The sequence below is a fragment of the Grus americana genome, chromosome Z (assembly GCF_028858705.1).
Source record: "Grus americana isolate bGruAme1 chromosome Z, bGruAme1.mat, whole genome shotgun sequence".
NCBI classification, from domain to species: Eukaryota; Metazoa; Chordata; class Aves; order Gruiformes; family Gruidae; genus Grus; species Grus americana.
Genome location: NC_072891.1, coordinates 3,905,403 through 3,933,331, shown reverse-complemented (window position 1 = coordinate 3,933,331; position 27,929 = coordinate 3,905,403). Strand labels below are relative to the sequence as shown.

The following is a 27,929-nucleotide window of genomic DNA, read 5'->3' as shown; positions in this document are numbered from 1 at the left end:
TCCTTTTTCATGTAACTTCATCTCATTTCTTGCCACAATAACTATTTTCTTAGTGTCAAATATGCCACGAGGGCCCAGAGACAACACTGATCACTGCAGATGTACAGCAGATTTTTCCATTCGCTGGCAATTAAAAAAGATAATGTAACTGGGAGAATAACAGCAAAAAGTATTAGTAAATTTAGAAGTTAAATCATTGGTCAAACCTTCTTTCAACTGCAGCATTTAAAAATATATTTTTTCCCAATAGAATTAAATTAAAAATAAAAAAAAAATTTGAATAGAAAGAGTTATTTTGCTTTGAGAGCAAGATATTCCTTAAAGCTTTTTTAAAATTCCTCTCCTGTGACCCAAGCAGTTTGGCAGAACAGACACTGAAAATCAAAGAACTGGGGTTATTCCTCAACAAGTGTTTCAGTCAAGAAAGTTACCCCAGGTTTCCTTTAATGAAACATGCCATGGATGGCTGCAACTCCATGGCACATGGGAAGACCCACATCCTTGCCTGCTCCACCAAGCCCTGGGAAGAAGCTGGTGGCATGGACAGAAAATGCCATTCGTGCTATGCAGAAAGGTGCTTGCTCCAAATTGCGGTCACTGGTGGCTCTCACTGCTTTCCCTGAGACATGCTTTGGTACCAAGACTTCTCCTGCTATTGAGTACTTCTGTCCCATGTAAAACAGCTCCCCAGTTTTGCTTCTGGAGCCCTCCCACTTGAACACCATATGGTAAGCTCCCAAATTCCCCATTACATCCATCCACGTTCCATTGTCACTCTCCTCCTGACACCTCAGGCCACCACCAGTAGTGCTCACAGCTGAAGGGACCATGGCTGGATCCAGCACCACTTGTAGGGAAAACCATGGACACCCAGCCTGCAGCCATACCATCACAGCCCTCACCACCTGGGTTTTGGAGACGTTAACACTTGGCAGAAGCGATCCTCTAATGACGCTGGCACTTCATGCTGCTCATCGCATTGTGGCATCCTCAAAAGTGGTACCCAAACCCCGCATGGCCTTTTCCTCTTCAGGAGGGCACAGAGATGCTGTTGGTGAGTTCTCCCCAGGACAGGGGACATCAGCTTTCACCATGGGAAGGCCACATCACCAAACTGCACTCCATATTTCAGAGATCCCCCGTCCACATTTGGCACTGGATGGATAGCTGGGCTGGCCACAGTTCACCCTGCCTGGGCTCTTCCCATTCTCTGTTCTCTGCTGCCATCAGGTGGATGCTTGATTTTATTCAGGATAAAACTGAAAAATTCCAGCGTGTTTTCCCTAAGCTTAACCATTTTGGCCACAGGCAGTAGATTCCCTGGCCTTTTGTTATGCAGGCAAAGCCATGGGAGCCTAGAGGCATGGAAAGATCCCTGGTATTTTCCCCCTTCCCGGGAACAAGCTGATTTTGGCCACGGGAGAGACCTGGCAAAACCCAACAGGCAGCACTGTTAGGTCTTGGTCTTGTCTTTAAGTCAGTGGTTTGGATCCAAGCCACTTGGTTGACTGGCATAATTTATCACTCCCCTTAGCCATGCCGTCAGCATCTCCCTTGCAAATCCCACCCCAGGAGAGGCAAGATTTTAAGCAGTAGCAGGACTTAGCACCAGCACCCACCTTGGCATGACCCCAGGGCCAGAGGCTTTTCTGCACATGCTTGTTCAGGAGTCAGCCATCTCTGGCATGGGATGCTCAAGACAACACAGGGCAAGGTTTGTGTCGAGTGGGGCACCACAGCCTTTTGGAGATCTTCTGGTGCTGAATGCATGGAAGTGAAGTTGCTGGCAGAGATAGAAAAAGCAATGCACACCTTAATTTCCCAGCCAACTGTGCTGAGCTAATCATCCAGCAGCCAAAAGCTACCCCTGACAAGGACTGCTCCTAATTCCACAAATGCATCTTCTTCACGCCACACCACATGGCTTCTGAGAATTGCTTTGAACTGTAGCATTTGTAAAGGGTTTTGGAATTGTTTAGCACTTTCTGTGGAAAGCAGTAGCTAATTTAAAAGGTGTAAACCACTATTTTCCATGCCACAGCAACAGCACCAAAAGCCCAGAGTATTGTCTCAGTACTGAAATTTGGACAGATAGCACGCTTGTGCAGACGAACTTTGGTAGTTTGATGGAAGAATCAACCAACCTGATGCTGCTGAGACCCAGGATGCTGCCGAGATGTTCAGTGCTGATACAGTATGATATGAAGTGTTGCCTGTAACCCGGGACAACGCGTTATTTTTGTAGAGTAGTTAGCAACAACGATGCCAACTCATCCACTAACCTCACACAGAGATATACAAAACAAACACATCTAGTGGTGCTTCTTCATCGTCACTGAACATCCACCTCTGGTGTTTCATTTCTGTTATCTTCCATTGCATTTCAACCCCTTCCATAGCAGAGGAAGTCCCCAAGGAGAGTTTTCCCACCGATCACATCTCCTCTTGCCAGGCTGCACATTCAATCCCCGGCTGGCCAGTAGATACTGGTTCACCAGTGGTGGATCAAGCAGAAAAGAAATATCAAGATTACTTTGCAGCAGGGTAGTGGTGCGGATCTTCCTTCTAGGTGGCCCTAGAAGATCCTACAGGGCTGAGCATCCTCTGTTGAATGTGACCTAAACTGGTGAGTAGGTTCAAAAGGCAGTGGGAGGGGAGATTCGGGACCGACAACAGCATGGGCACAATTGTGCAAACTGAAAAACCACAGGAGACATTTTCAAGTTAGGCAGAAAGAATGCAAAGCAGCAAATCAGGGTATTGAAAAAGGTATCTTAATTCTTTTCCCAGTAGATTTTGATCATATACAAGTTGTCAAGCACTTCTCCTCCTGTCTTGGTGGAAAGAAGAGGTAGGAAAGCAAAGTGACCATGGTACAGGAGCCAGGACCACTTCTTGAAGAACCAGCATCTGCTGACCTACAAGCAGCCCCTGGCAAAGGCAACAGGAGAGAGAAAGAGAGAAGCAGCCACAGAAGCTGGTTCCTACTTTCCAAGTACACAAAGTGCTCATGGCCTGGAAGTCCTCTGTCAGCTGTTTTTCCTCTGCCCCTAAAGTAAATAGGATGCTCAGGCATTGACAAAAGGCTATCAGCAGAAAGCAAGGTTAAAAAAGCAATAATTCAGCCAGTTAACTGCCATCGTTGTTCCTTCCTATCTCTGCATTCTTGATAAACAAATTCGTAACAAGATTTTACTGCTCCGTTCCCTGGAGCAGTCTATTAGTCTGTTGTTCAACATGCACTACCAGTCAAAGCCGAGCTCCCACAATACAATATCCCTTAAGATGATCTCCTTTGCATTTGCTATGATGTAATTATGCTAATTATCCAGCCAGCTTTGATATCCTCATATTTTCCAGGAGGTTTATGATCAAACCTGTTCCTTTAATTTACTTCCCCTGCCATCGGAGCAGGGGTGTTTTGATGCGCTCTGCCACACGCACGTGTCTCGGTGGGCTGTTACAGCTTGTCAAGACCACGGGGAGCTTAGGCAGAACTTTGTCCCAGCTGACAAGAATTTTAACAATCACTTCTCCTAACTAGCATTTAGCCCATGTTTGATGGCTTCTCCCATCTATAACATTATACCGATAATGCCCATGCTTTTCAAGTTTTCATCTTTTGTTTTGGCAGCATAGTAAATTTCCTGGGAAACCTTCAAACATTTCCCCTTTCATTTGCAATGAAAGCCCTGCCCTTTCACGGGAAATGAAAACCCTAGAAATTCTGTAGGTCAAATCCTTCCAGCTAGTATAAAACCAATGCAATATTATAAAACAAATGCAGTGAGTAAGCAGCTGACTTTTCAGTGTCTGGAATGAACTGCTTTAAGTAATACATATGAAAAATATCATTTGACATACAAATCTCATTGCCTTCCCAACAGCCTGAAATACAGCATGGTTCAAACCCTGTCACAGTAGATGACAGAAAGTCCTTCTTTTTCAATGAGTATTGGCTTACTTAAGAATATTTTCTTTCATGTTTATAAAGTTTCAGTGCAAACGCTCTGCAGAATATGGGTTTCATTAGCTTTTTCATTTCAAGTTTGCTGTGTACTTTCTCCTTTTAAAATAAAATAAAATATGAATTTTCATGGCTTGAGGCTACCACAAATTTTTCTCCCCATTAAACGTGATTTAAATACCAAGAACCATTGGCCATAATCATAACAAAATAACCATACATGACCCAGATTCCTTTTATAGAGGTTTTTTCGGTGTGCATTGTTTCCATATATTCCTGGTGTGTATGGTAGCCTTTAGTACTTGGTAATTTGAAAGTGCTTTCACAAACTATTTCCTGCCCCTCTGTTACTGTTGAGCTGAATTGCCTCATGTTGTTATGTGAGAAAAATGATGCACTTGGCAATATTTTATACATTTATTCATGTGCTGTGCAGAGGGATTGCATCACAAGCTCTGCGTCTCCCTGCAACAGCCCCAGTGCAGCTTTGCAAACATGGAAATCGTATGGTGACTTCTCCAGTGCCTGGACCAGCACCAGAGCTACCCACAACTCAGTACATGGATGGATGAAGGTCCATCACACCTCTTTTGGTTTCCTCTCTCATACAGAAATAAAACTCCAGAAGACTGCGTGCAAGCAGGTGGGAAGAGGCTAACCAGCACACACGTTTCCTATGTACAGTTGTTTCACCCACACCAGATCTTATCTTCAAGTGACAATCTCCACCTAATCCCAGCAATTTCCCTACGTCAAATTCAAAGGGCAAAGGGTCAGTCACTCATACCAACTGCAACCACAAAGCTGCTTAGCTTAACATTGCATCAGCTCTCAAGGCTTGAAGAGATGGGACACTGCTTGAACTAGATATGGAAGATGACCCATGATGCCTGCAATAGAAAAAGCACCTTGGTTCCTTCTGCTTGAATGAGAGGACCTGGTAGCTGAACCTGGAGGTGGAGGCACCCTGGCAACATGGCAGCAAGCCTCAACGCACCCTCCTCAGCTTTGCTTGGAATTGCCAAATTCTTACCTTGTAGCAACAGTTGCAACGACCCACTAGAAAGACCTTCAAATAGGAGAACTTCCCTGACATGAAGGGTGTGAAAGAGAGAACCTTAGACGTGTGAGGCTTGGGGCGAGAAACAAGATTAATCTCTTGGCTGAATTAGCCACAGTCTTAGAGAAAAATGTGGGTAGACTCTGAAGGAATGCTCTTCCCTTGACAGCTAAGCTCCATCAGCCATGAGGAGTCAGGTTTCCTCCATCCTCCCACCACAGGCTAAGAAAGCAGATGAAGGAAACAGATGCCCAACCCACAACCAGGCACAAGGACAAGATGCATCTTAAAAGAGCCAAAGGGGAAACCCAGGCTGCTGGCTCCAGCGAGTAACCCAAAATAGTCAGAAGCTGTAACAGAGAAAGAGGAAAGCTGCTCCTAAGAGACCTCCATTCCCTATCTATGACCTCTGGTACTACTGGGAAAGAGGAGTTAGCAAGCAAGGAGACCTGTAGGGCATCCCAGCTGTGAGGAGCAGCATTTTACAGTTGGTATTAATCAAGTGGGCAAATCTCTGTCTCACGAGGTCAGGGAATATCCCAGATGGATTTCAGAGACCTCAACTGTGATATGAAGACTGCCTCCAACCTGCTTCAGTGACTAGAATCATCAGAGCATCATCCTGTCTTCCTCAGAGCTCCACACAGAAACAGTGAAGCTCAGGAGATCAAGCGCAGGAGGGTTCAACCATGCAATCTGAAATACCTGAGAAAGACCCTGGGCATAAACCCACTCTAAAGCAGAACCGTCAACATTTCCTGGTCACATGGGAAATAAGCAGGCTGGGTTTATTTACATTGAGCTAATCCCACATCACATGCCTCTGAACTAATTTCAAAATAGATCTCCTACCTGGGGAGAGAGGCAAGCAAAACTTCACTTGATTTATCTCCTAGAGAGTTCAAGGACAAGCAGGAGGCGAGCTGCTGAGACAAGCAAATCCTGTTGTCTTTACACCAAACCCACAGGGAAATCGGGACTGCCTGACAGAGGAAAAGGTAATCTTTTTGATATAGCAAACTGTGGTTGACAGACCAGAAAGCTTTGCATGAATGCCTTTTAAACCACCCCAGAGCTTTAGGGCATGAATGTGAAATTTCTGTGTCTACCAGGACTATACCAAGGCTACTGAAATTGCCTGTATGAGCCACTCCGACCAGAAAAGATGGTATTTGCTAACACTAACCTGAGGAGAGAACGGCTTTTGTTCCCAACCACCGAACGAGTCTTACCACAGCACGAACATTGACCACGTTGTTGTGGGAAAGTCTGGCAGGAGAGTAAAGAGAGTGCAGCTCCATCTGGGAACACCTGAAGCAAAGGTTGTATATGAAACTTCATGTGAAGAACAAAGACCGTGTGCCCAAGAGCGATAGACACCATCTGACCACGGTGGTTGGCTGGAACATCAACTGCAGAATCAAGTTTAGCATAGCGGAAACCTTGCCCATAGGAAGTCATGGTTGCCTTGCTAGGGAGTCACAAGATGCTCCAACAAACTCCATGCTCACAATAATATATGATTCGAATCAAGCTTGGTACCTACCTGAAAGGACAAGGTCTTACCTTTAACAACTGTTAGGATGCCTTCAAAACAAGCTTTTGTGGCCTTTTTCCAGATTCTAGCTGTCCTAGGTTTTGTGAAACCTAGGGTTTTGCACAAACCATCTTGAGAGGAGAAAATTACACCTCTCAATGACACAGATCAAGAGATTCCTTCCCCAAGTTGTAAGATAAGGAGACTGGAGAGTTAAATAATAGCAGAGCACAGACAGTTTTTGGAAGACAAGACAATCCTGGTGTGAGGAGGTAGGGAGAGGAGTGAAAACCATGGAGGGGTTTAGAAGTGGCCTGAATTCATACAACAGCTTTGAGAAAGAGAAATACTTAGATACAGAAGTTATTGTGCCGTACATAACAACAGCTGGAGGAGCTTTAGAACTGAATGTCCATTCTGCGTGGAGAGAGTCAGATCATTTTCATGTTATATGCGAAAAGAAAATTCAAAGTGAGAAATATTCAGTAGAAGACTTGTCAGAAAAATTTAATTTTGAAATAGGTGGAGGACACATGGTGTGACATAAGCTCAGGGAGGTTGCGTGGCTGGAAAGATGACCAAGGGATTGACTTGTCTGCTTTGCTTTTATTCAACAGTCCCATGTAATCAACACTTTTCCATGTAACGTTTCGACTCTCTCAAAAGTGCCTGGCTCTTTAATCCAATGCTGACAAAATTCGGTGACCTCTTATGTAGATGGGAGAAAACCTATCACCTAACACTGTGCAACAAAGCTTTCTTGATATTTTAAGTTCCTTAAAGCATTGTAAGGTAAAGCAACAAAGGTACATCTCTTTTTTCTTTTTTTTTCTTTTTTTTTTTAGAGAGTAGTAATTTTCAAAAGACTGACTTATTCTCAATGCAACACTAAAGCCAAGGTGCTAATTTGCTTTTTTTCTTTCAAACTTCTTCACTCTTACAACCACCAGGTTATATTTAAAACCCCTGCTAGCTGTGAAACAGCATGTGTCACTGGTCATTCTCACCCACCTTCTCTGTGAGGTGAGAAGTGCTCAGATTGTTTATCAGATTGCTTTGGAAACATGCCTTGGGTTGATGCCTAAGGTCAAATGAGCTTGTTTTACATAACGAATCAAGGTCAATGAGGGTCCGCAGGCCTTGTACAAAGTAGCTTCACCCGTACAATGAGCAAAGGCAGCTTGTAGTAGTGTCACATCTGCAAATTTGAAGACTACTAAGAACAAAAATAGTCGGTCAAATGATGTAGAACTAATTTCATAAATATCAACACCTGTTTCTCATTATTTTGCCTCTTTGAAGAAGATACTTTCCTATTTTGGCTGGTCAGAAGGCCAGCCCCATCTTGAGTTACAGTCTGGTCACAGTACCTCCACCACTGTCTCATTAACTAAGGAGAAGACAGCCACCCTGATGGGTCTCACTGGGCTGAAGCCAGACCAATTCCACAAGCCAAAGGAAGGGGGACGCAAAGCAAAACACATCTCTGTAGTCATATACAAGTCATTTCAAAGTTTCCGTGACTCAGAGCTACGGGCTGCTAACGGTGGTACCCTGTAAAATAACTATTGTGGCTGAGTGAAATCGGCCTGATGCTGTAAGGCAGGAAGACGTGGGGTTTCATGCTGGGTCTGCTGCTGCATCACTGGGTAACGGCAACCAAGAAATTCCCCAGGAGTTTAAATTTATTTGAAAGTAGGTAGGGTTGACACACAAAAGAAGTACCCGAGGAGTGCCCAAACCAAAGGCACAAAAGACTACCCACTGACTACTTATCTGCTTTCCATTTGCACTTAGATACCGTTCATCATACTCTACCTCTGCCTCCCTTGGCACTCCTCCACACAGACTTTTAACAGATCATTTTCCCCCTACTCCTCCATAGTTGCGGAGGCTTGACGCCTGCGTTGAGAGAACCTGATGCTTCTGCTGTATAAAACAACCCATGCAAGCACCTTTTAAGGGAGTGAGGCTAAGAAGAGATCTCCTACTTCTCTTTTAAAAAAAAAAAAAATTCTGAAATAATATTCATGTTACCTTCATCATATTCAATATCAGTATTTCATCCCTTTTTAATCTTCACACTTTATTAGTTCTTTTCTGTGGAGAAGAAGGTCCAAGGGACTTGGCTTGTGATAGACTTGACATTGCCTTGACCACAAGGATAACAAGAACACAAAAGTGAAAGGCTAGGCTGCACCAATGCCAGCTAGAGCATGAAATATTTAAGAACATTGAAAGAGGAGAAATAGCTCCTGTACACCTGAAAAGGCATATCTTAAAAATCATTAGTTTCGGAATTAGCTCAATTACAGCTGAGGAAAAGGCTCATGTCAGAGCTCCATGGCTGCACACACACCAATATTGGCATCTGATACATGAATTTGAGGTTGAACTGGAACCGCCAATTAAACATGCCATGACCAAGTCCACCACAATTCCTCCTTGCTCTCCCACTGTTTTAATCCAGCTACACGTTCTCTTAACTAGAGATCTTTTAATGAATGGGTCTAACACTAAAGAAATGCAAAAGCATTTCAATGCCTAACTAACTTGTTAAGCTGGCTTTTGACAGGGTCCTAGCAAATTTAGCCTACCAGCAGCCTCTGCAAGCAGACTGGAGCTCCCGAAGCCACCATCTGAATCACAGTCAAAAAAATGAGTTAATACATTGCCACCTGTCTCTTTTTTGTTAGCCACCCAGCTGGACATAACAGTCCCAATGTTAGCAATTAGTGTGGCCAGTGCTACCTACTGCAGTGCTAACATCACATCAGTAGTTCTAAACCTACCCAGCTCTTTTGACATCACCAGACATAGGGGATCGGGGGAAGGAAGGGGAGAATCATCTTTGCTTACACTAAGTCAGAGATTCAACTTCCCAAAATCCTGTTCATCCTCCCAATGTCACAATAAATCATTCTTTCTGCTCATTTAAGTGTCGCAGCTCTCAGACCGCGTCCTGGGTAGCACTGGGTACAAACAGATCCCACAACTTTATGGTTACCTTTTGGTTCCCTAACAAAGACAACGCTCAAGGGTTTGGACTCCAAACAGTGTCCACCCAAGCGGCCACAGCAGGTAGAGCTCAGAGAGAACAGACAAATTATGTTCATTATCATGTAATTATGGTATTGCTACACCAGCAGCAAAGTCCTCCTGTTAGGGCCCTGGATTTCAACTGGATGATCAGAAATAAGGTCTGAGAGGGTATGTGTGAACGCACCCGTGAGAAATGGGACTACTGAGCTTTAGCTTGTGACCTTGGGATGGTACCAAGATCAGAACTACCTCCCTACAGGCACCGAGTTCATTTCTTACATTGCACAAAATTAATAATTCAAGTGATGGCTGACCTGTTTTCAGGTGTCTTCACTGGAGACAGGATGCCTTCGCTGTACTGTTTGTCAGTCAAATGAAACTACACAAAACAACGGCATCTGTTGACACAACGAACTAAAAATATAATACATATTTGTGATCAAGTGTCCTACACTTGAAATAAAGCCTTTTCAAACTTAACTTCAGCTAGGCTTCGATCCATCAGCCAGGCAAGTTTCAACCCAGTGCTCTCAATCCAAACACAATTAAAATATTTAGACTGTTAATTGCATACTAATTCCATCCCTACCACCCCCCCTCTCCCCCTTCCTTTTTAAGTAGATAACTTTGAAGAGGGTTTTTCCTTCCCCTTTCTAATATGACTTCCTGCTATTGGCAAATAAGAGTTTTGGAAAAAAAATCCTCTTTAGTATTCTTCCTCAGGGCCTCAGAGGAACACAGTGTTTTCTCCACATTTAACAAGCATGGCTGCTGTTTGTCATGCAAAAATCTGCTAACTTTGGATTTAAATGTTTTTAGAATGAAATCAGGAGACAAAGAAGTCTTGCAGAGCTTAAGTCAGACTCTCTGCTCAGTCCTTAAAAAAACCCAAACCCACCAAAAAACCCCAGAACAAAACACCTTCATTCTGCAGGATGAGATGTACTATTTGTTGAGGAGCACTTGAACATTCCCAAGAATTGTCTGAGCATTCTCATTAAAGACAAAGTAAACCTCTCTTCTCCGAAATCAAAATTCAGGTAGATATTATAGCAAACCTCTTCCCACAGAGCTTATGGGCTTTTTAATGCTATTTATTTATTTATTTGTAAGATTGCTTCTCCTTGCGGTCAGGTAACAGTCTCTTCCATCCAGTACCAGGCTACAATACAAGTTGGGTCACGTCTTCAGTCCTGAGCTCAAGTTGCTTCTCAAGGGACTACATCGAGTCTTAGCTTTGACAACAACAGAGACGAAACCCAGATCTGCGCTCCCCTCAGCCCAATTTCCATTAAGCCCTCTCCTGTGCTCCGACAACTCTTTCAGTGCTGTAACAAAAGGAAAACTAGTTTTATGGTCTTTAACTAGCAGATACATATGAAGAGCATTCTGATAACTGGTAAGGGTACTTCTGTGACCGCATATCACTGCTGAAGCCGAGCATCAGACTCTCTTCATTTTTTTCAGCTCCACCACTTTTCCTGTTCTACTAAACCTCAGTATTTCTCAGCCCTGGCTCTTTGCCCATTTTAATTTCATACACTGCACAAACCTCAAAGCCTGAGTACATTATGAAGATATTTTCCCTCCCATCGGTACTAACATCGGCGTTGCTAATAGCTGTGGTTTTTCCTCCCATTGGACTCCCAGACTTCTGAAGCTGTAAAAGAAAAGATAGTGTACTTGTCTAGAAGGGGATTGTTGTTCCTAAATTAATGTTATCATTTCCAAGGCTTAACTACAAAAAGAGGAGAGAAGGTTTCTGCTGGCGTATGAACGTACACCTCAGTGCTGTACATACATCTCTTCTGCAAACCAGGATCCTGTTAGGTTTGTCCAGCCTGGGGGGTGGATGCTCTCCAGAGCAACCGCAGTCCTTCCCAACCCACAGCCTGCCTCAGCGCTCGACAGTCCTCCCATACTTCTGAGACTCCTCAGAGGCAGGACAGTCCTCATCGAAAAGACAATTCCATTTGCTCACCACTGCAAAACAAGTTATTTCCAGATCCTCCTCTACCAAAGTCAATGCTGTTTGCTATTCAGCAGATTGCTTACAAAAAATACATAGCAACTAATTCTGAAGTCCTTTTTCCACTCTTAGATGGCAGTCTGGGTAGCGAACATACATTCAACCCTCAGGCGGACCCTGTTGAGCTTTTACCCATCTACACTGGCAGCACAGACAAGCCCAAGCTGTACCTGCCTTTGCTAGCTTTGGAACCGAGCGTGCGAGGAAGCACAGCACAATTAACTGTCTGTAGACAACTTGGCCCAGGCCGGTAAGAAATTTTGTTTGGACCAGTACCTGAATTGACATCCCCTCTGACAGTACACATTCCTTCTCCGCGTGGTGTTACTCACATTTTCTCCAGCTCACAAATCTCGGCACTGCCTGCCACTGCTTCGTGGCAAGATAAATTTAGCTCTTCTTGGAGCTTCAGTAGGATCAAATCTTGCTCCTCTCCTGAGAAGCCTGCCTCTGCTGCCTGAGGGTTTGGGTTTTTTTTAACCACAGGCTCCATCAGTGATTCCACAGCAGAAAAAAAAATAAAATACACCACCACTCAGCTGTGAAAGCCCTGGGGAGTCCATGCTGAATAACCCCCACCCAAATCTCAACAGCTTAAGCACATCTTTTTCTCAGCTTCACTTTGTGAATCCTACAGATCAACTCTTCAAAGACATGCGACACAAACAGAAGAGACGGGACTTCTGAAGTGCTTCTAAACTCATTATGCATCAGTTTTATTTCAGGGTAATGCATGCATCTACACAACCTAAGCTTACCTGTACATTATTCCCTGTCCAACTGTTTCATATCTATGAATAGGTTGGAGCATGTGGCAGATAACCCTGGGGAGTCTGCAATTCCCTGCTCCGAAGTATGGCTCTACAGCTTGAACTGCCTCTACTCCAGCTTCCTTGCGTAGTTACTCCTTGATCAAAGGTGACCAACTGTCTAGGTAACTCTTCTTAAAGATTAAATAAGAACTGATGGACAGCACCCACCTCTTTATCCAAAGATAAACTCCAACTGCTGGCTATCTAAGTTCAATAATCTTCTACGCTTGGTGCCACAACAGCTGTTCTTGGAATCTTACTTCAAAATGAAATGGCAAGAAAGCAAGATGTTAAAGCCAAGATAAGCTTTAAAATCAAACAGAACTTGCACCCTCAGGTACACATTGCTCATAAGCTCAATTAATTCATGAGGCATACATAAATTTTTTACAATACCTTACTACAGCTTTAGACAAGCTAATAGCTAGATGCTGTTAACAGAAAAATCAAGAGGGACGGAACTTTGTTTCAACTTCCCCTGATGCAAATTAAAAGAAAAAAACCAAAAACAGTAGGACTGGAGCATCTGTGTCCATTGCCACTTTGGATCCTATTCCAAAAGGAATAGAACAAGCAACTGGGCTTTACTGAATCCATTCTGACTAGATCTTCTACGTGAGGGAAAAGGATCAAGACACCTTTACATATCCATTATTTGTCATTCATTTTTCTTCTGCCAACTAACTAGATTTAATCCCGATTACAGTTAATGAAACAACAGCTAATGTAACATCAAAGACTGTTCTCAGCTTTGAAGCCTTGATTCTAGTTTTTGTAGCTGTGACAATCTAGTACTAGAAACTTACTCCACTAACTGAGCTTTCCCAAGAGAAGAAACAGCAACCTTACCTGGAGATTTTTTTTACAGAAGAGAGATGGAAAAGAGGACCAACATGACTGAAGGTTATTTTTAAATGGCCTCCTTTAATAGAGTTTATGATGGTTATTTACCAGCCAAGCTTAAGTGCTCAGTAAAATGGACATTTCATTAATATTTTCTTAATAGTAATAAACTTTCAGACCAGCTGCAATGTAATTCCCTGAGCAGGTCCTTCTAGAAGCACTTTCTATGCAGCTGGCGTGTTACTTGCTATATGTGTAATTCTTCTAACGAAGACAGTATTTCACTGACTCTTCAGAGCTAGTATTGAAGCTTCAGCGTCCCCAAAATTAGGTTATAGTCAAACTTGTTTTGGTAAAAGGAGCACTGCTTCATACTGAAGTAAAACACTGTGTGGGTGGAGTGTAGTGAAATCCTGTATTTCACAATATTTTAACTCAAAACCCAGCTGCAGTAAAATTTCAGTTTGCAATGCTAAAAAAAGCTGTAACCACAACGAAGTATGACAAGTTTGAAGGTTACAACAAAACACTTACAGTTCACTGTGCCAACAATTTAGAGCTGCAGAGGATTATCAAACCCCCAAACTTCACACCCTCCCACTTCAACATGAAAAGTCAAATTGGACACACGAAAATAAAAAGTTTAGTGAAGTTCTAGTTTTTACTGTGTAAATTAGAGTCAAACTATTATTCCTAAACACCTAAGCTGACTACTCTGAAAGCACCCAAGAACCTTTAAAGGCAGAAATTTATACTTGCTTTATGCATTCAAACCAGGCACCTCAGCCAACAGCCTAGGCTCTCTACCAGAGAGCAATTCAGAGCCCCAAATTCAGACTTTACCTCTCCCTGCTGATTATACAGGGAGTCTGGAGTCAAATTATTTGCACTGCTTGCCTGCAATCAGTCTCAAGGAGGGTAAGTTCTGATTAAGCACAACGTCCTGAATAAGAACAAGACAACACCACAGCTCTCACCATGTTCTAGATTTGTGTAAGAGCACCTGGAAGTCGAAGGACTCCGTGCAAGACGCTCAGGTAACAGCACAGAATTCCTGTGGCCGACAGTTTACCACCTAGATAGGAAACATGCACAAAAGGAAAGACACAGAGATGATGCTCTGCTACCAATTCTCACAGTTTAGAGGTGCAAGAGTCCAGGCGTTTGATGTTGTTGTTGCAGCCTCAGCCCTGGAACAACTTCTAAATGAAATTGTTTTTTCCTCTATGGGGGGAAGGGTTCTGAAATGTCAGGTCAGTGCATCCAAGCTGCTAAAAGGCAACTCAAAAATAATTTTTAGGGTCGGGTGTTTACAACAACTACCTGATTTTTGGTTACTTGGCTTTGGCAGTACTATGAAAATCAAGCTCAGACGGCGCTAGTGACAACAGAGAGGTCAGAACCCAGGCACATGGAATCCCAGTCCAAACTTAAGGCAACAGTTACATACAGAGTTTTTCCAGCTTCACGATACAGATAAGCAGCTGGCTACCCATACTTAAAGGATTTCCCTGCTTGGTAAGTGTTTTATTTAACAAAACAGCAGAAAAAAACCAATTCACTTTTCAATTGTACTTTGGACACCAGTGCTTTGACTGGCAGAAGAGACGAGGGATGAAGTCACATTGCTTTACATACCACAGGCATTCTGCACTGAGATGCTTGAGCAGGCACTGGTCATATTCTGAGGAAGAGCAGAACCGCAGCGGGATAAGTCAGAAAGGCACTGGATTAAGAAACAGGAGTAGGTTAAAGTTACTCAAGAACTACCAAAGGCATTTAAATGAAATACAGGCAAGCAAACATTTCAAATGCAGATAAGTTCCCTTGTTCCACTAAGCTGTGGCTGAAACAGTAATGGCAGGAGAGAGTATTTTAGCGGTACTAACAGAATTTAAAAGAAGTCATTTCTACACAGACTGAGATGCCCTTGCAGGCAGGCAGCACCACAGGTCCATAGATAATGTCTGCACTGTCCTTGTACACCGCTTGGAAGTGTGCACCGAAAAAGGATACAGTCAGGATTATTACAACGTTCAAGGCAAAGCAAGTAATAGCGCCAAAACTGAAAGAACACATACAGAAATACACAGTAAGGAGACTACAGAATTAGGTCACCCAGCTGATTCAAGTTGCAACCTGCTCATAAGTGCAATGGAGTCTTTCACCCAGACGAGTCGCTCTTATCTAACTGTTTCACAAGTGAACATCTGAGCTAGTAGGATGTAATTTGATTGTGGAAGAGAAAAGCATCCAACTGGGGAATGAGCCAGGCTAACCAGCGCAGGGACAAATGGTCCTTAGCTGCCTCCCAAGATGAGAACCAGAAGGCCAGCCACCTCAAGGGTGTGTGTGGCTACAATGGATCCTCTTGCACTCCTCCAGGGAAACCTCCATAGTTGATTACCTCTCTGAAATGCCTGTACACCAATGCATGCAGCGCAGGGAATAAACAGGAAGAACTAGAGATCTGTGTGCGTTCGCAGGGCCATGATCTCATTGCAATTACAGAGACATGGTGGGATAGCTCACATGACTGGAATGCTGTCATAGATGGCTACACACTTTTTAGGAAAGACAGGCCAGCAAGGCAGGGTGGTGGAGTTACTCTTCATGTGAGAGAACAACCGGAATGTTGTGGGTGTTTACTACAGGCCACCTGATCAGGAAGAGGAAGTGGATGAGGCCTTCTACAGACAGATGGAAGTAGCCTCACGATCATAGGCCCCGGTCCTCGTGGGGGACTTCAACCACCTTGGTATTTGCTGGAAAGGCAGCACAGCCAGGCATGCACAGTCCAGGAGGTTCCTGCAGAGCATTGATGACAACTTTTTGACACAGCTGGTAGGGGTGCCCACAAGGAGAGGGGTGCTGCTGGACCTTGTACTAACAAACAAGGACTGGTTGGGGATGTGAAGGTTGACGCTGCAGTGACCATGAGATGGTGGAGTTCAGGATCCATCATGGAAGGAGCAGGGCAATAAGTAGGATTACAACCCTGGACTTCAGGAGAGCTCGCTTTGGCCTTTTCAAAGATGTGCTTGGGAGAATCCCTTGGGTTAGGGCTCTAGAAGGTAAGGGGGCCCAAGAGAGCTGGTCAGTATTCAAGCACCACTTCCTCTGAGCTCAAGATCGGTGCATCCTGAAGAACAGGAAGTCAAACAAAGGAGGAAGGAGATTGAATGGATGAGCAACAAGTTCCTGGAAGAACTCAAAGGGAAGAAGGAAGTTTACAGAATGTGGACAAAGGGACTGGCCACTTGGGAGGAATATAGGGATGTAGTCAGAGTGTGTAGGGATGCAACAAGGAAGGCTAAGGCCCACTTGGAATTAAAACTGTCAAGGGATGTCAAGGACAACAAGAAGGGCTTTTTCAAATACATCAGCAGCAAAAGGAAGACTGGGGAAAATGTTGGCCTGCTGCTGAGTGAGGTGGGTGCCCTGGTGATGGAGGATACAGAGAAGGCAGAGTTACTGAATGCTGTCTTTGCTTCGGTCTTTACTGGTAAGGCCAGGCCTCAGGAATCCCAGACCCTACGCCAGGAGGCAGGTCTGCAGAAAGGAAGACCTTCCCTTGGTCAAGGAAGATAAGGTTAGAGAACATTTAGGCACTCAACATACACAAATCCATGGACCCACAAGTGCTGAGGGAACTGGCAGATGTTATTGCTAGGCTAGTCTCCATCATCTTCAAAAGGTCATGGAGAACAGGAGAGGTGCATAAGGACTGGAGGAAGGCCAATGTCACTCCGGTCTTCAAAAACGGTGAGAAGGAGGACCCAGGAACCTACAGGCCAGTCAGCCTCATCTCCATCCCTGAAAAAGTGATGGAACAGCTTATTCTGGGGGTTATCAACAAGCAAGTGGAGGAGAAGGTGGTTATCAGGAGTGGTCAACATGGATTCACCAGGGGGTAATCATGCCTGACCAATATGATAGCCTTCTATGATGGCATGACCAGCTGGGTGGATGAAGGGAGAGCAGTGTATGCTGTCTACCTTGATTTCAGCAAGGCTTTTGACACCGTCTCTCATAACATCCTCATAGGCAAGCTTAGGAAGTGTGGGTTGGATGAGCAGACAGTGAGGTGGGTTGAGAACTGGCTGAATGGCAGAGCCCAGAGGGTTGTGATAAGCATCGCAGAGTCTAGTTGGAGGCCTGTATCTAGTGGTGTGCCCCAAGGATCAGTGTTTCGTCTGGTCTTGTTCAACATATTCATCAATGACTTGGACAAGGGGACAGAGTGTGCCCTCAGCAAGTTTCTGATGATACAAAACTGGGAGAAGTGGCCAACACACCAGAAGGCTGCGCTGCCATTCAGCGAGATCTGGACGGGCTGGAGAGTTGGGTGGAGATGAACCAAATGAAATTCAACAAGGGCAAGTGTAGGGTCCTGCACCTAGGGAAGAACAACCCCAAGCACCAATACAGGTGAGGGGTTGACCCGCTGGGAAGCAGCACTGCAGAGAAGGACCTGGGAGTCCTGGTGGACAACAAGCTCTCCATAACCAGCAGTGTGCCCTCATGGCCAAGGCGGCCAAAGGTACCTGGGGTCCCTTAAGAGCAGAATGGCCAGCAGGTCGAGGGAGGTTCTCCCTCCCCCTCTGCTCTGCTCTGCCCTGGTGAGGCCGCATCTGGAGTTCTGTGTCCAGTTCTGGGCTCCCCAGTTCAAGACAGGGAACTACTGGAGAGAGTCCAGCAGAGGGCTGCAAGGATGATGAGGGGACTGGAGCATCTCTTGTATGAGGAAAGGCTGAGAGAGCTGGGGCTGGTTAGCTTGGAGAAGAGAAGACTGAGAGGGGATCTCATCAACGCTTATCAGTATCTAAAGGGCTGGTGTCACAAGGATGGGGCAAGATTCTTCTCAGTGGTGCCCAGTGACAGGACAAAGGGCAACAGGCACAAACTGGAACACAGAAATTCCATCTGAACATGAGGAAAAACTCTTTCACTCTGAGGGTGACCGAGCCCTGGGACAGGCTGCCCAGAGAGGCTGTGGAGTCTCCCTCTCTGGAGAGATTCAAAACCCACCTGGGACGCCATCCTGTGCCACCTGCTCTGGGTGATCCTGGTCTAGCAGGGGGGGTTGGACTAGGTGATCTCCAGAGGTCCCTTCCAACCCCTACCAGTCTGGGATTCTGTAATTGCTTTAATAAACTTGATCTGGAGTAGAAGCCTGTATGATTAAACACACATAGATCCCAACCTACACAACAGCCGTATAAGAAGTGATTTTAACATCTAAACGATTCCCATCCAGTCACAACATGCAGGTCACTTGTACTATTTGTTTGATTCCTAAACTTCAACAGCAAATGTATACAGCAATTAATAAAAAGAACAACCATCATGAGAAGTAAAACCTTTATTAGTGTATTCACATATTAGGCAAATGCAACACGCATGAAGCTTATTTCTTAGGTTCACAAGTTCTACCAATACATTAGTCTACTGGTAAAACTAGCACAAACTGGTAACTGCTTTGCCAAATTTTTAAAGGTGTCTGGCCCACTTTTTCAAGGCTTGATTTTTGGTATTGCTTCTATGCCCTAGTCATTATGGCATGAAAATATCCATCACTATCATCAATTCAGTCAACTGATTAAAAGCTGTAACACTGGCCACATTTTTGTTCTCAAAGCTGTTATCACTAGCTGTACTTACGAAGTACAGTACTAGTGTAACGGATGAAACAATGGGAAAAACAGACAAAGGCAATCCTGCTACTGCCACAATAACAAAAGAATGACAGACAGCTAGATCACAAGATTGTTAGTAAGATGTATATTTTTCAAGTCAGAATAACCCTTCTATACAGTTTCCCAACCCTTCCCCAACCCAGACTTATTTGTAGAATATATTTCAGAATATTTTTAATATGGTGCAGCTGTAGTGTCCAAGGGTTCACAATAACACGCACTGTCATGAAGAACCTAGAAGTCCTCCTTCGCTGGTCATACCTCAGCAACCACTATCCTAGAGGTTTTGCAGAAGCAACTACTTTTAATAACAAGGCCCATTACGACATAATGAATGCGTATGATCTGGTATGTAAGTAAGCTACACAAAGCCACTCAGATCAGAAATTCAAATTCTGTTACTGAAATATGTTAAGAAGCTGCATCTATTTAAAACATATACGAAAGAGTCTAGTTTACCCTGGGAAAGATTTTTCAAGGTATTTGGCTCCAAAAACGAAGAACAACGATTTTTAGTGACATCTGTTTAATGAAAAAATACAGATGTAAGGGTAAGCCAATAACCTTGTGAACATAATCCAGTATCCGATGCTACCGTAAATTCTCATTCCATGAGAAAAAACACTGATTTCAATGATTCAAGGTACAAAAAAAGTCCAAAATTACATCCGTGCCAGCAATACTGCTGGCAACAGAGGCATCAACTTAGATGGTTAAGGGAAAGTAGACTCCTAGTGTGATGGATACTCAGAATTTATAATATGAATTCATTTTAGGCCCCATTAAGCATATAAAGTATCTTAAGATTTCACAGATGAATCTCAAGACATTTCTTTCCCTTCCAATGGAGGGATTTTTTTTTTTTCTTTAAGAAGGCAGCAAAAAGTTAAGCTTTTCTACAAGGAAAGTCTGCTTTTTATGTCTAGGACAACTCGAAAACCTGCTTATATAAAAAAATATAAAAGAATAAAGGAGTAGTCTTGGAATTTTATGAGAGATTTGCCCCAATCAAAAAAACCCAAACAACTATTTATGGGAATTAAAATGTAGAACAGCACAATACTGTGATATTTGAGATCATGATACATTAATTGTATATATATTTAGCTATTCATGTTATTGATAAACCATTAGGACACTCAATTATATACCAAATAAAAACACCATTAAGAGTTTTTAGAACTGTCCCTTCTTTCTGAAGAAGGCATTTCTATACACTAAATTTTCATCTAGTATCAGAGTATAGGAAATAGAATCCACAAGGTGCTTTAATTGATGAGACCTCAAGTGCTGTTTTTCTTTTTTTCTTTTTTTTTCTTTTTTTTTTCTCTCTTTTTTTTTTAAAAAGTTTTTTGGATAGTAAACAGTTCATAGGGACCACACACAAATACTACGACAGACGAGCTGTTATATTAAGTCTGTTGATGGGACTCTACATTTAGCCCACTGATAACGGAGGAAGGAGTTTTACGACATGCTGGAGCAGCGTACTGAAGGGGAGCCCATCTGAGTCAATACTTTGTCCAACCATTGTAGAGGTCCATTCAGATGAAGTTCAATCCAGCAAGGAGTGCTTGTTACTGTTTGACGCCTAGAAAATAAGGATTAATAGGAATAGAAAGTCAGAAAGAAGCTTTGGCTGCCATAAAGTTCTCCATCATATGATCAAATATGTTTCCATCCATATCTACACAGAAAGATAAAAATCTGCAACCATTACCATAATTGTTACTAAGCTTTTTTCAGGCAGTCTTTGAAGACAAAAAATAAAACCCAAACAAAAAACTCAAACCACCCCACATCTGTAAGACACATCAATAATTACATGCTTATCCATAAAACATCGAGAATATTCTGCTCTGGTGAGTAAGATAAGAACTGCAGCATTTGCTTCACTATCACAATCGTAAGGTCTGGCTTTTTGGAGCAATTGACAAGATAAACGTATAAGGAAACTGCTAGATGTTGTCAGAAACACTACGTCAAAACACAGTGTGTGGTTATACTGTGATAACTGATGCTATCTCAAAGAAACACCAAACCCCATCTCTGATTTCCTGTAATCTTATACTTCTACATGTGTTTTGTACTGTAACATCCTCACACAATCAATTTAAGTAAAAACTGTGTTTCCCTTGTCTTCTACATAAACTTGCCTATAATTTTCCACAACAGAAGCCCTTAATTAAACACCATATAGAAAGCCTCAGTAAAGCTGAAGGACTGACAACCATAAAAACTTCACTCTATATATCCTTGTTTCAGAGACCTGTTATTCAAAAATCTTCCTTCTCATCTCCAAAGTAATCAGTATGGGACATACTCTGCCTGAGAAATCCTGTTATTTCACCGTACCCACTCCAGGCATGGGAGTTTTCCCAAACTAGACTGGCAAGACTACTGTTGCTAAGCCAGTTTTTCCTAATAATTCTAAGTATCCCCAAGTCAAAGCAAGGAGGCATTAAGATTCAAAGGCAGCAGATTAGTCAGACACAAACCCAGCCCCTTCATTTTTACTGTTGGCACTGCAACCCTTTGCTTTAAGGAAATCTGTTTATACAAACAGAGGAACTGAAAAGGCAGAAAGATTAAGCCAGTGAGAGGATGGATTTCAAAAGCTGTCTGTGGTTTCACATTTTCTAGGAGAAGAAAGTGGCTGGGGTCTGTGCTCTCTCAGCACTCTAAAAAACATTGTTATCTTAGCCCCGAATGCCTATGCCAAAACAAAGTGATCCAATAAAAGAACAATCTAAACCACAGGAAATATAATTCCATTTAGTCTCGAATCCTCTCCCAAAGAAGGAAGTTCATTATTCCACCACTGTCAACTCCCCTACAATGTGTTCCACAACACACTTCCTCAAAATTTTGTAACTGGTTCTGGTTTTGTTCAACAGCCCTGGCTTTGTACTACACTGGCAAATGTTGATAAAATAGTGACGGTCACTTAGCAGCCATCTCAAAGCAAAACCTCAGCCACTTCTACCCATGGATTTCCAATTCACATATCACTAAGTCTCTCTGCAGTAATTACCTCTACATAACTTTCTTCAGAAGATGATCCTAGACCTGGATAGTTCCTGTGTTAACATCAGCACTTGACTGCTGATCTGAACTTCTACCATCGTCCTCAATACAAGCCAACATGTGTTGAGCAAAAAGCTACAAGCTGTTTTCTCTACCAAGCTTATAAAATCTACCACCTTGCCGTATCTGCACCTTTATGCATGTATGCCGTATGGCTAAAATGTAAGTAATGCTTTGGCTTTGCCAAAGCCTGTTCTATGAGAAATGTTTTTGACACAATAATGAAACACAGAAGTTTTAACAAGAATGATGGATTTTACAGTGCTTCCTGGTATATTTTGACAATTCAGACTACATTCATTTACATTCAAGGTTGTGTTTGCAGGAGCAACCTCTTCTTGCTTTAATCACAACTGCAGCATCACTTACAAGTTTTGTGCTTCAATAATTTATTAGCACCATCTTAAACAAAGATGCAAAGGAAATGGTTCAGCATTATGTCAGAAATCAGTTTCTGTGCTCTTCTGGAAGTGTTTTCACTGGAGCTTTTTCGACCCCATGATCTCTAAAGGTTTACCAAAAGCCTCCCCACTGTTTTAACCCAGCATTTACACTCCATTCACTTCAAGTTGTCTCCATATAATCTGACTGATTAAGCCTTTCTTCTGTTCTGATTTGAATGTTGTATTTAATTATGCGTAAGTGTATACATACTCCTTTTGAGCCAAATCCCTCAGTTCTTTAAACCTGAGCCAGATTCTTTCTTGTGTACTTCTTGCTAACAAAGAGGTTCCAATTTATTCCATTAGTCAAATTTCTCATTTCATCTAATTGGACTTTTGCAAAAATTGGCTTCATTATAGCCGAGAAGCCTCCCCCACTTACTGACACTGCTATTTACATGTATATATTTCAAGAGCAGATAAAAGAATCAAAACCCCAGGATTTAGAGTGGAACCTATATGCCATCACTCAACTTCAGAAATGATATGGATTTAAAAAAATCATTATGTATTGCAATAGAGTATTAGTATGTCAGACTTCATTCATTTGGTGGACAATTTCTAGAGAGGTTTAAGGGATTTGTTTAAAACCCCATCTCTAGCTCTCCAAAATAATGAAATCTTTAATACTGTTCAGTTAGAAGTCAATTCCTTTTCTTCCCAAACTCCCACACTACATTAAAAACAGACAATGTCCTCAACTATAGTTCTTAGGTTGTGCTAGTAGAGAATACAACTGGCACCCATTCAAAAGCAGATAAAGGACTATTTTTTCCACTCAAAAAACTGGTTTTAGCAGTTTTACTACATAAACACAGTCATCTTACTCCTGCAAAGTTTTTTCCACTACAAGTTCCAAAATATTTGCCATCCCTTAAGTGTGTGTTCTCCAGCTGTTTTATTCTGCAGAATGCACTCCAAGTGACTCCAATTCTTTCCGTCGGGTACTATCAAGTGCATTGTGCACCACAACCTAACAAACTCATTATAGTCCAAATAGAACAGGACAGAGACTAAAATGACTGTACATCTAACAAACAGCAAATAACCTCGTAGCACAAACCGTGAAACTTCTAGATCTTGCCAGTGATTTCACCACAATAAGCAAGCAAGCAGGACCGAGCGAGGAAACAGAAGTTTGACAACATTCCTTGCTCAACAGCTGACTTCAGCGCAATACTAAAATCAGTTTACTGGTCTTTATGACTTAGGAGCTCCATAGCTGAGGGAGGGAGTAAAAGGAAAATATGGGTTCAACTTGCAGACAGCGTATCTAAAATTGGAGTAAGCAGCCTGTACGTATGGCTTTCAAGCCACATAGAAATACTGTATTACTGAAAGAAGAAATTAACTCGAAATTCAAATGCAAAGGGTTTTTTTCCCACCTGTATTCAGCTCCCCATCCTTTAACAAAACTCATTCTTATGGTACACATTCTAGTAAGCTGATAAACTGCTTCAAAACCCTGATTCACAGATTGAGCCAGAAGAGCAGCAAATTCTTGGTTATTAAAGATTTTCAGATTGCATCCTATAGAGGAAAAAAAGAAAAAAGGCAAAAGGGTACAATCAGTGAATAACTGTGTTTGCTACACGGAAGCCCAAAACTATGAAGAAACCCTTCTAGGTATCAGAAGGAAAGCAAATGTCATCCAGTGAATACATTCACTAGAGACCTTTGGTAGGCTACTAACCTGGTGGAATTTTGCACACAGTTGCAGGGTGCCAGCCATATCTTTGATTACAGTTGGGGCTCTGAACAAAAATCGCGCTATCACTTAGGCACTCAGCAAAGACTTCTCCACCAATGTAATACAGACGCACTCCCCTCCCTGTAGTAAAATTCAGAGGAACTCTAGTTATGACATAACCCAAGCAGATTAACAAACAACAGAGCATTTTGTTTCAGAGAAGGCCAAGGTTTTTCTTTACAACAGAAACAGAAATCAATTATCTACAGGATCACACTGCTGGGTTGACAGCTGCAGCAGGATGAGAATGCAATTAACCTGCATTTTTGTCCCACAAACACACAATATTTGAAGGAGAAGCAGAATAATTTTTCGTCAAAAATGAGACAGAATTTTCTAGCCATGTAATAAATGGCTTGTAACCAAATCCAAGTTACGAAGAAGTGTTTGTTACCAAAAAACTTTTCCACTTAAAGAAATACCAAAATTGAAAGAAAAAGATTAGATTCAACAGAATTAAAACTTCTGCCAATACTAAGTGCTGTATGTGAAGTGGCACACGCCACTTATGGCAAAAAAGAAAACACAAGTATACCACTTCAACACTCTCCACTTACATGCACCCACACTGTTTCACAACCCACTGCATGCCCCTTCTCTGTATTACTTGGACAAAACCAACCGGAATTCATTTAGTCCCATTACAAAAAAAACCCTCATAAGAAATCCTATTGTTCACTTTTAAATTGTGATCTTGCTGTCTCTGAGCAGAAAAAAAATAATCTGTATGTGTTTCTAGCACAAATAAGAGAAGTAATGTGCAATTGATCTTCCCAAGAAAACTATTTGTAATTAACAGGTCCTTTTTAAAGGCCATAGTTTCTCTTCCCCTTTCTCTTTAAAACTATTTTTCAAACAAAACGTGAGCTGCTCTATAAAAAGTGAGAGGCCCTTACATTTTTGCTTTTCCTTATCATTGACCATTTTGATCGGTCAACACAGGCATAGCCTGGGTTTTTGCACATGTAAAATTTTATTAGACAAGCATTTGGATTTGGCATAGAGGGACTCAGAAGGTTCTACTAAAGAAATTGAATTTTTTTATTAAAACAACAAAAAAAAATCTTGTGAATACTGCTAAATAAAAGAATCCGGGGGAAAAAAAAGAGAAAAAAGTAATTTACTGAAGAACTTAAAAGTCACTGTGGAAAACAATATTCTTTACTAACCATTACAAAGAAAATCTTGATCATGTTGAAACAGCGTGTTATCTCAATGGCAACTTTTCCCATTTCAGAAAACAGTCCAAGTACTACTAATGTCCATTCTGCATTTTATAAATTGGAATAAACTAAGCAATTATTAATATTTTGTAATTAAAGCTTAAATTTCAACTATAAGCAACTCTGAATATAAATGCTACCCAGGACAGAGTGGTCCAATGAGGAGCCTAAAAGCCAAAAGCCTGCCCCTCGGGATGCTTTGGTGCATCATCATCTTTTTCCAGAAGACACAGAACAGCAACATGAGCAACAGACATCCCATAGAGCTGAGTGGGCTCCTCCTGTGCCATGCTCAGCCTGACAGCTGTGTGACGGCTGCTGCCACCGTGCTGCCACTTAGTGACCACTGATTGAGCACAGGCAGCTCCTTCCAGCTCCAGCCATCACTACATCGCTTCCCAACTGCGGCTGGATGTGGCAGCAGAATCTGCTACATTTCTCCCCGATTTCAGAAATGGTGACCTCTGGTGTCTTTAGGCTTCTGTCCTTAGCAAAAGAGACCAAGGTTTCCTTGGCAAGCCTCGAGAAAGAAGTTCAATGGCTGGCTGCACAAGGGTGAAAAGATCCCAACACACAGATCTGCCCATCCTAACTGGATCATTCCAGATAATTTAATGGCTAAAATGAAATTAAGTAGTTAAAAGGTCAGTGATTTTTACCTATATGTCTCCTTGTCATTTCCACCGTAGCATTTCTGTTTACATTGGAAAGCAGACCTAGACAAAAACGTTCTGAATTTGATGGATCTGTAAAGCCATCTACAGTCAGAGAAGGCTGTGATGCATGGAAGGTTTCTCCCACTCTTTGATTCAATTCATAATAGGCTATCGAGCACCAAAACGCAGGCTCCGAGTAAGTAACTGGTTGCAAGTCTAAGAAAAAAATAAAAAAATTAAGAAATAAGCTTAACAAAGAATTTGAAGCTGAAATCTATCTGCCCTGCTATTCGTCTCTTTCAGAAATGACAGCGATAGTCTCCTCAAACTACTCAAATTATATTTCGCTTGCTGTCATTTTTACCTACCCCAGTAAACAGAATGGAATTCAGTATTCCACACAAGGGAAGGAGGAGGGGAAGAAGGGCTGATCTAATCTGACCACAGCTCATGTAGTTCAGTTCTTGCATTTTGCTCAGTAAAATGATTAAGCTAATGTTGCTGTGAGTGCCAGACGTTGAGAGATTTCTGTTGCCTTTCTGTAACTCGCAAACATTTTGGCACCATTAAAGAAAAGATTAAACTATCAAACACTGAACCACACAAAGGAAAAAAATATTAATATGAAAATGATGTTCTCTTGTATTACACTGTCTTATACGGTCTCTTTATCTAAAGGCAGCAGCTCTAAGCTCCTCTTACTCTCCCCAACTAGAGCTCACTATCTTCCCTGTGCATCTTCAGCTTTTCCTGCGCTGCTTCCCTTTTTTACCTACTGTAATTACTTACTCAGCATTCTGAACAGCATTTTCCTGTCACATCCTGTCACCATTCCTTAAACAAACCCGAGGGAATCTGATCTTCCTGAGGCGTTTATACAGACACACAGCAATGGCACCTGATCAAAGCAGGTGGGCAACTAATGTGGGAGCAGCAATTGTGTTGTGGTCACCGGTGAAACAGGACATGAGAAGAGCAGCAGAACACACATACAAGGGAGACAGCAAGTCTGGGCAGCACTACGGATAGGCTAATGTCCTTTAAACTATTTATTTTATAAATGCTATTCCTGTATACACAACTATATTGTTCCTTCTCTTTGCTAGAAGCTCAACACTTACAGAAATAGAGCAGTTATTAACAAGTTATTAACCCAGCCCTATTACGTTTATCATCAGGAAGCCAAACCAATAGTCTTGTCCTAATACAGATCTTACTTTTTTTAAAGTACATTTTCATTTGTAATGTAATTATACTTATATAAAGAAGAGTCATCACACACACAGAAACAATTATACGCATTTCCAGCTTACCCAAGCTATGATTAACTGGGGAGAGAGTACTAGGAGACAGCTCTGCTGGAGATCCTGTGGAAGCAATACAGATTGTTTCAGAGCAAATGATTCTTGTTATTTCAGATGGGTAGGTATGACCATTATCTAGATACAACATTACATTAAAATTCTTTGGAATAAGAAACCTCAGAAATCCTACAACCAGTTTTCCAGCATGTCACATGCTTATTCTGAATTAAGATGACATTTAATTTTCCAGACTCCTGGGAACCTACCCCTCCTTGTAAAGACTCAATTAACATCTTAGTGTTGTATTTGGCAGAGCTCTCACTTCATGCACACTCTGTGAATATAACTTTATTTATGCACTTCTCCAGTGAGAAGGTAGTGACTTCTTCCCAAATCCAGTGAAAAAAAAAAAAACTAAGAAAAAGTGGATGAGACAATCAGGATATTACCTCTCTATTCTCAAAGGAGAGGGTTTAT

At 42.2% G+C, this 27,929-nt stretch overlaps 1 protein-coding gene across 4 annotated transcripts in view; it reads right to left on the bottom strand.

The window, feature by feature from the left end:
• Positions 1–18,643: 18,643 nt before the first annotated feature.
• SMAD2 (SMAD family member 2) overlaps positions 18,644–27,929 on the bottom strand; it is a 55,603-nt gene continuing 46,317 nt past the window's right edge. For all 4 annotated transcript variants that reach the window (XM_054810015.1, XM_054810016.1, XM_054810018.1 and 1 more), the window contains 5 exons: positions 27,462–27,515; positions 26,152–26,364; positions 24,213–24,350; positions 23,905–24,049; positions 18,644–20,580 (listed from right to left, as the gene is read on the bottom strand). In XM_054810015.1, coding sequence (XP_054665990.1) covers positions 20,457–20,580; positions 23,905–24,049; positions 24,213–24,350; positions 26,152–26,364; positions 27,462–27,515 — 674 coding nt within the window. In that variant the 3' untranslated portion in view covers positions 18,644–20,456. The remainder of the gene's footprint in view (positions 20,581–23,904; positions 24,050–24,212; positions 24,351–26,151; positions 26,365–27,461; positions 27,516–27,929) is intronic.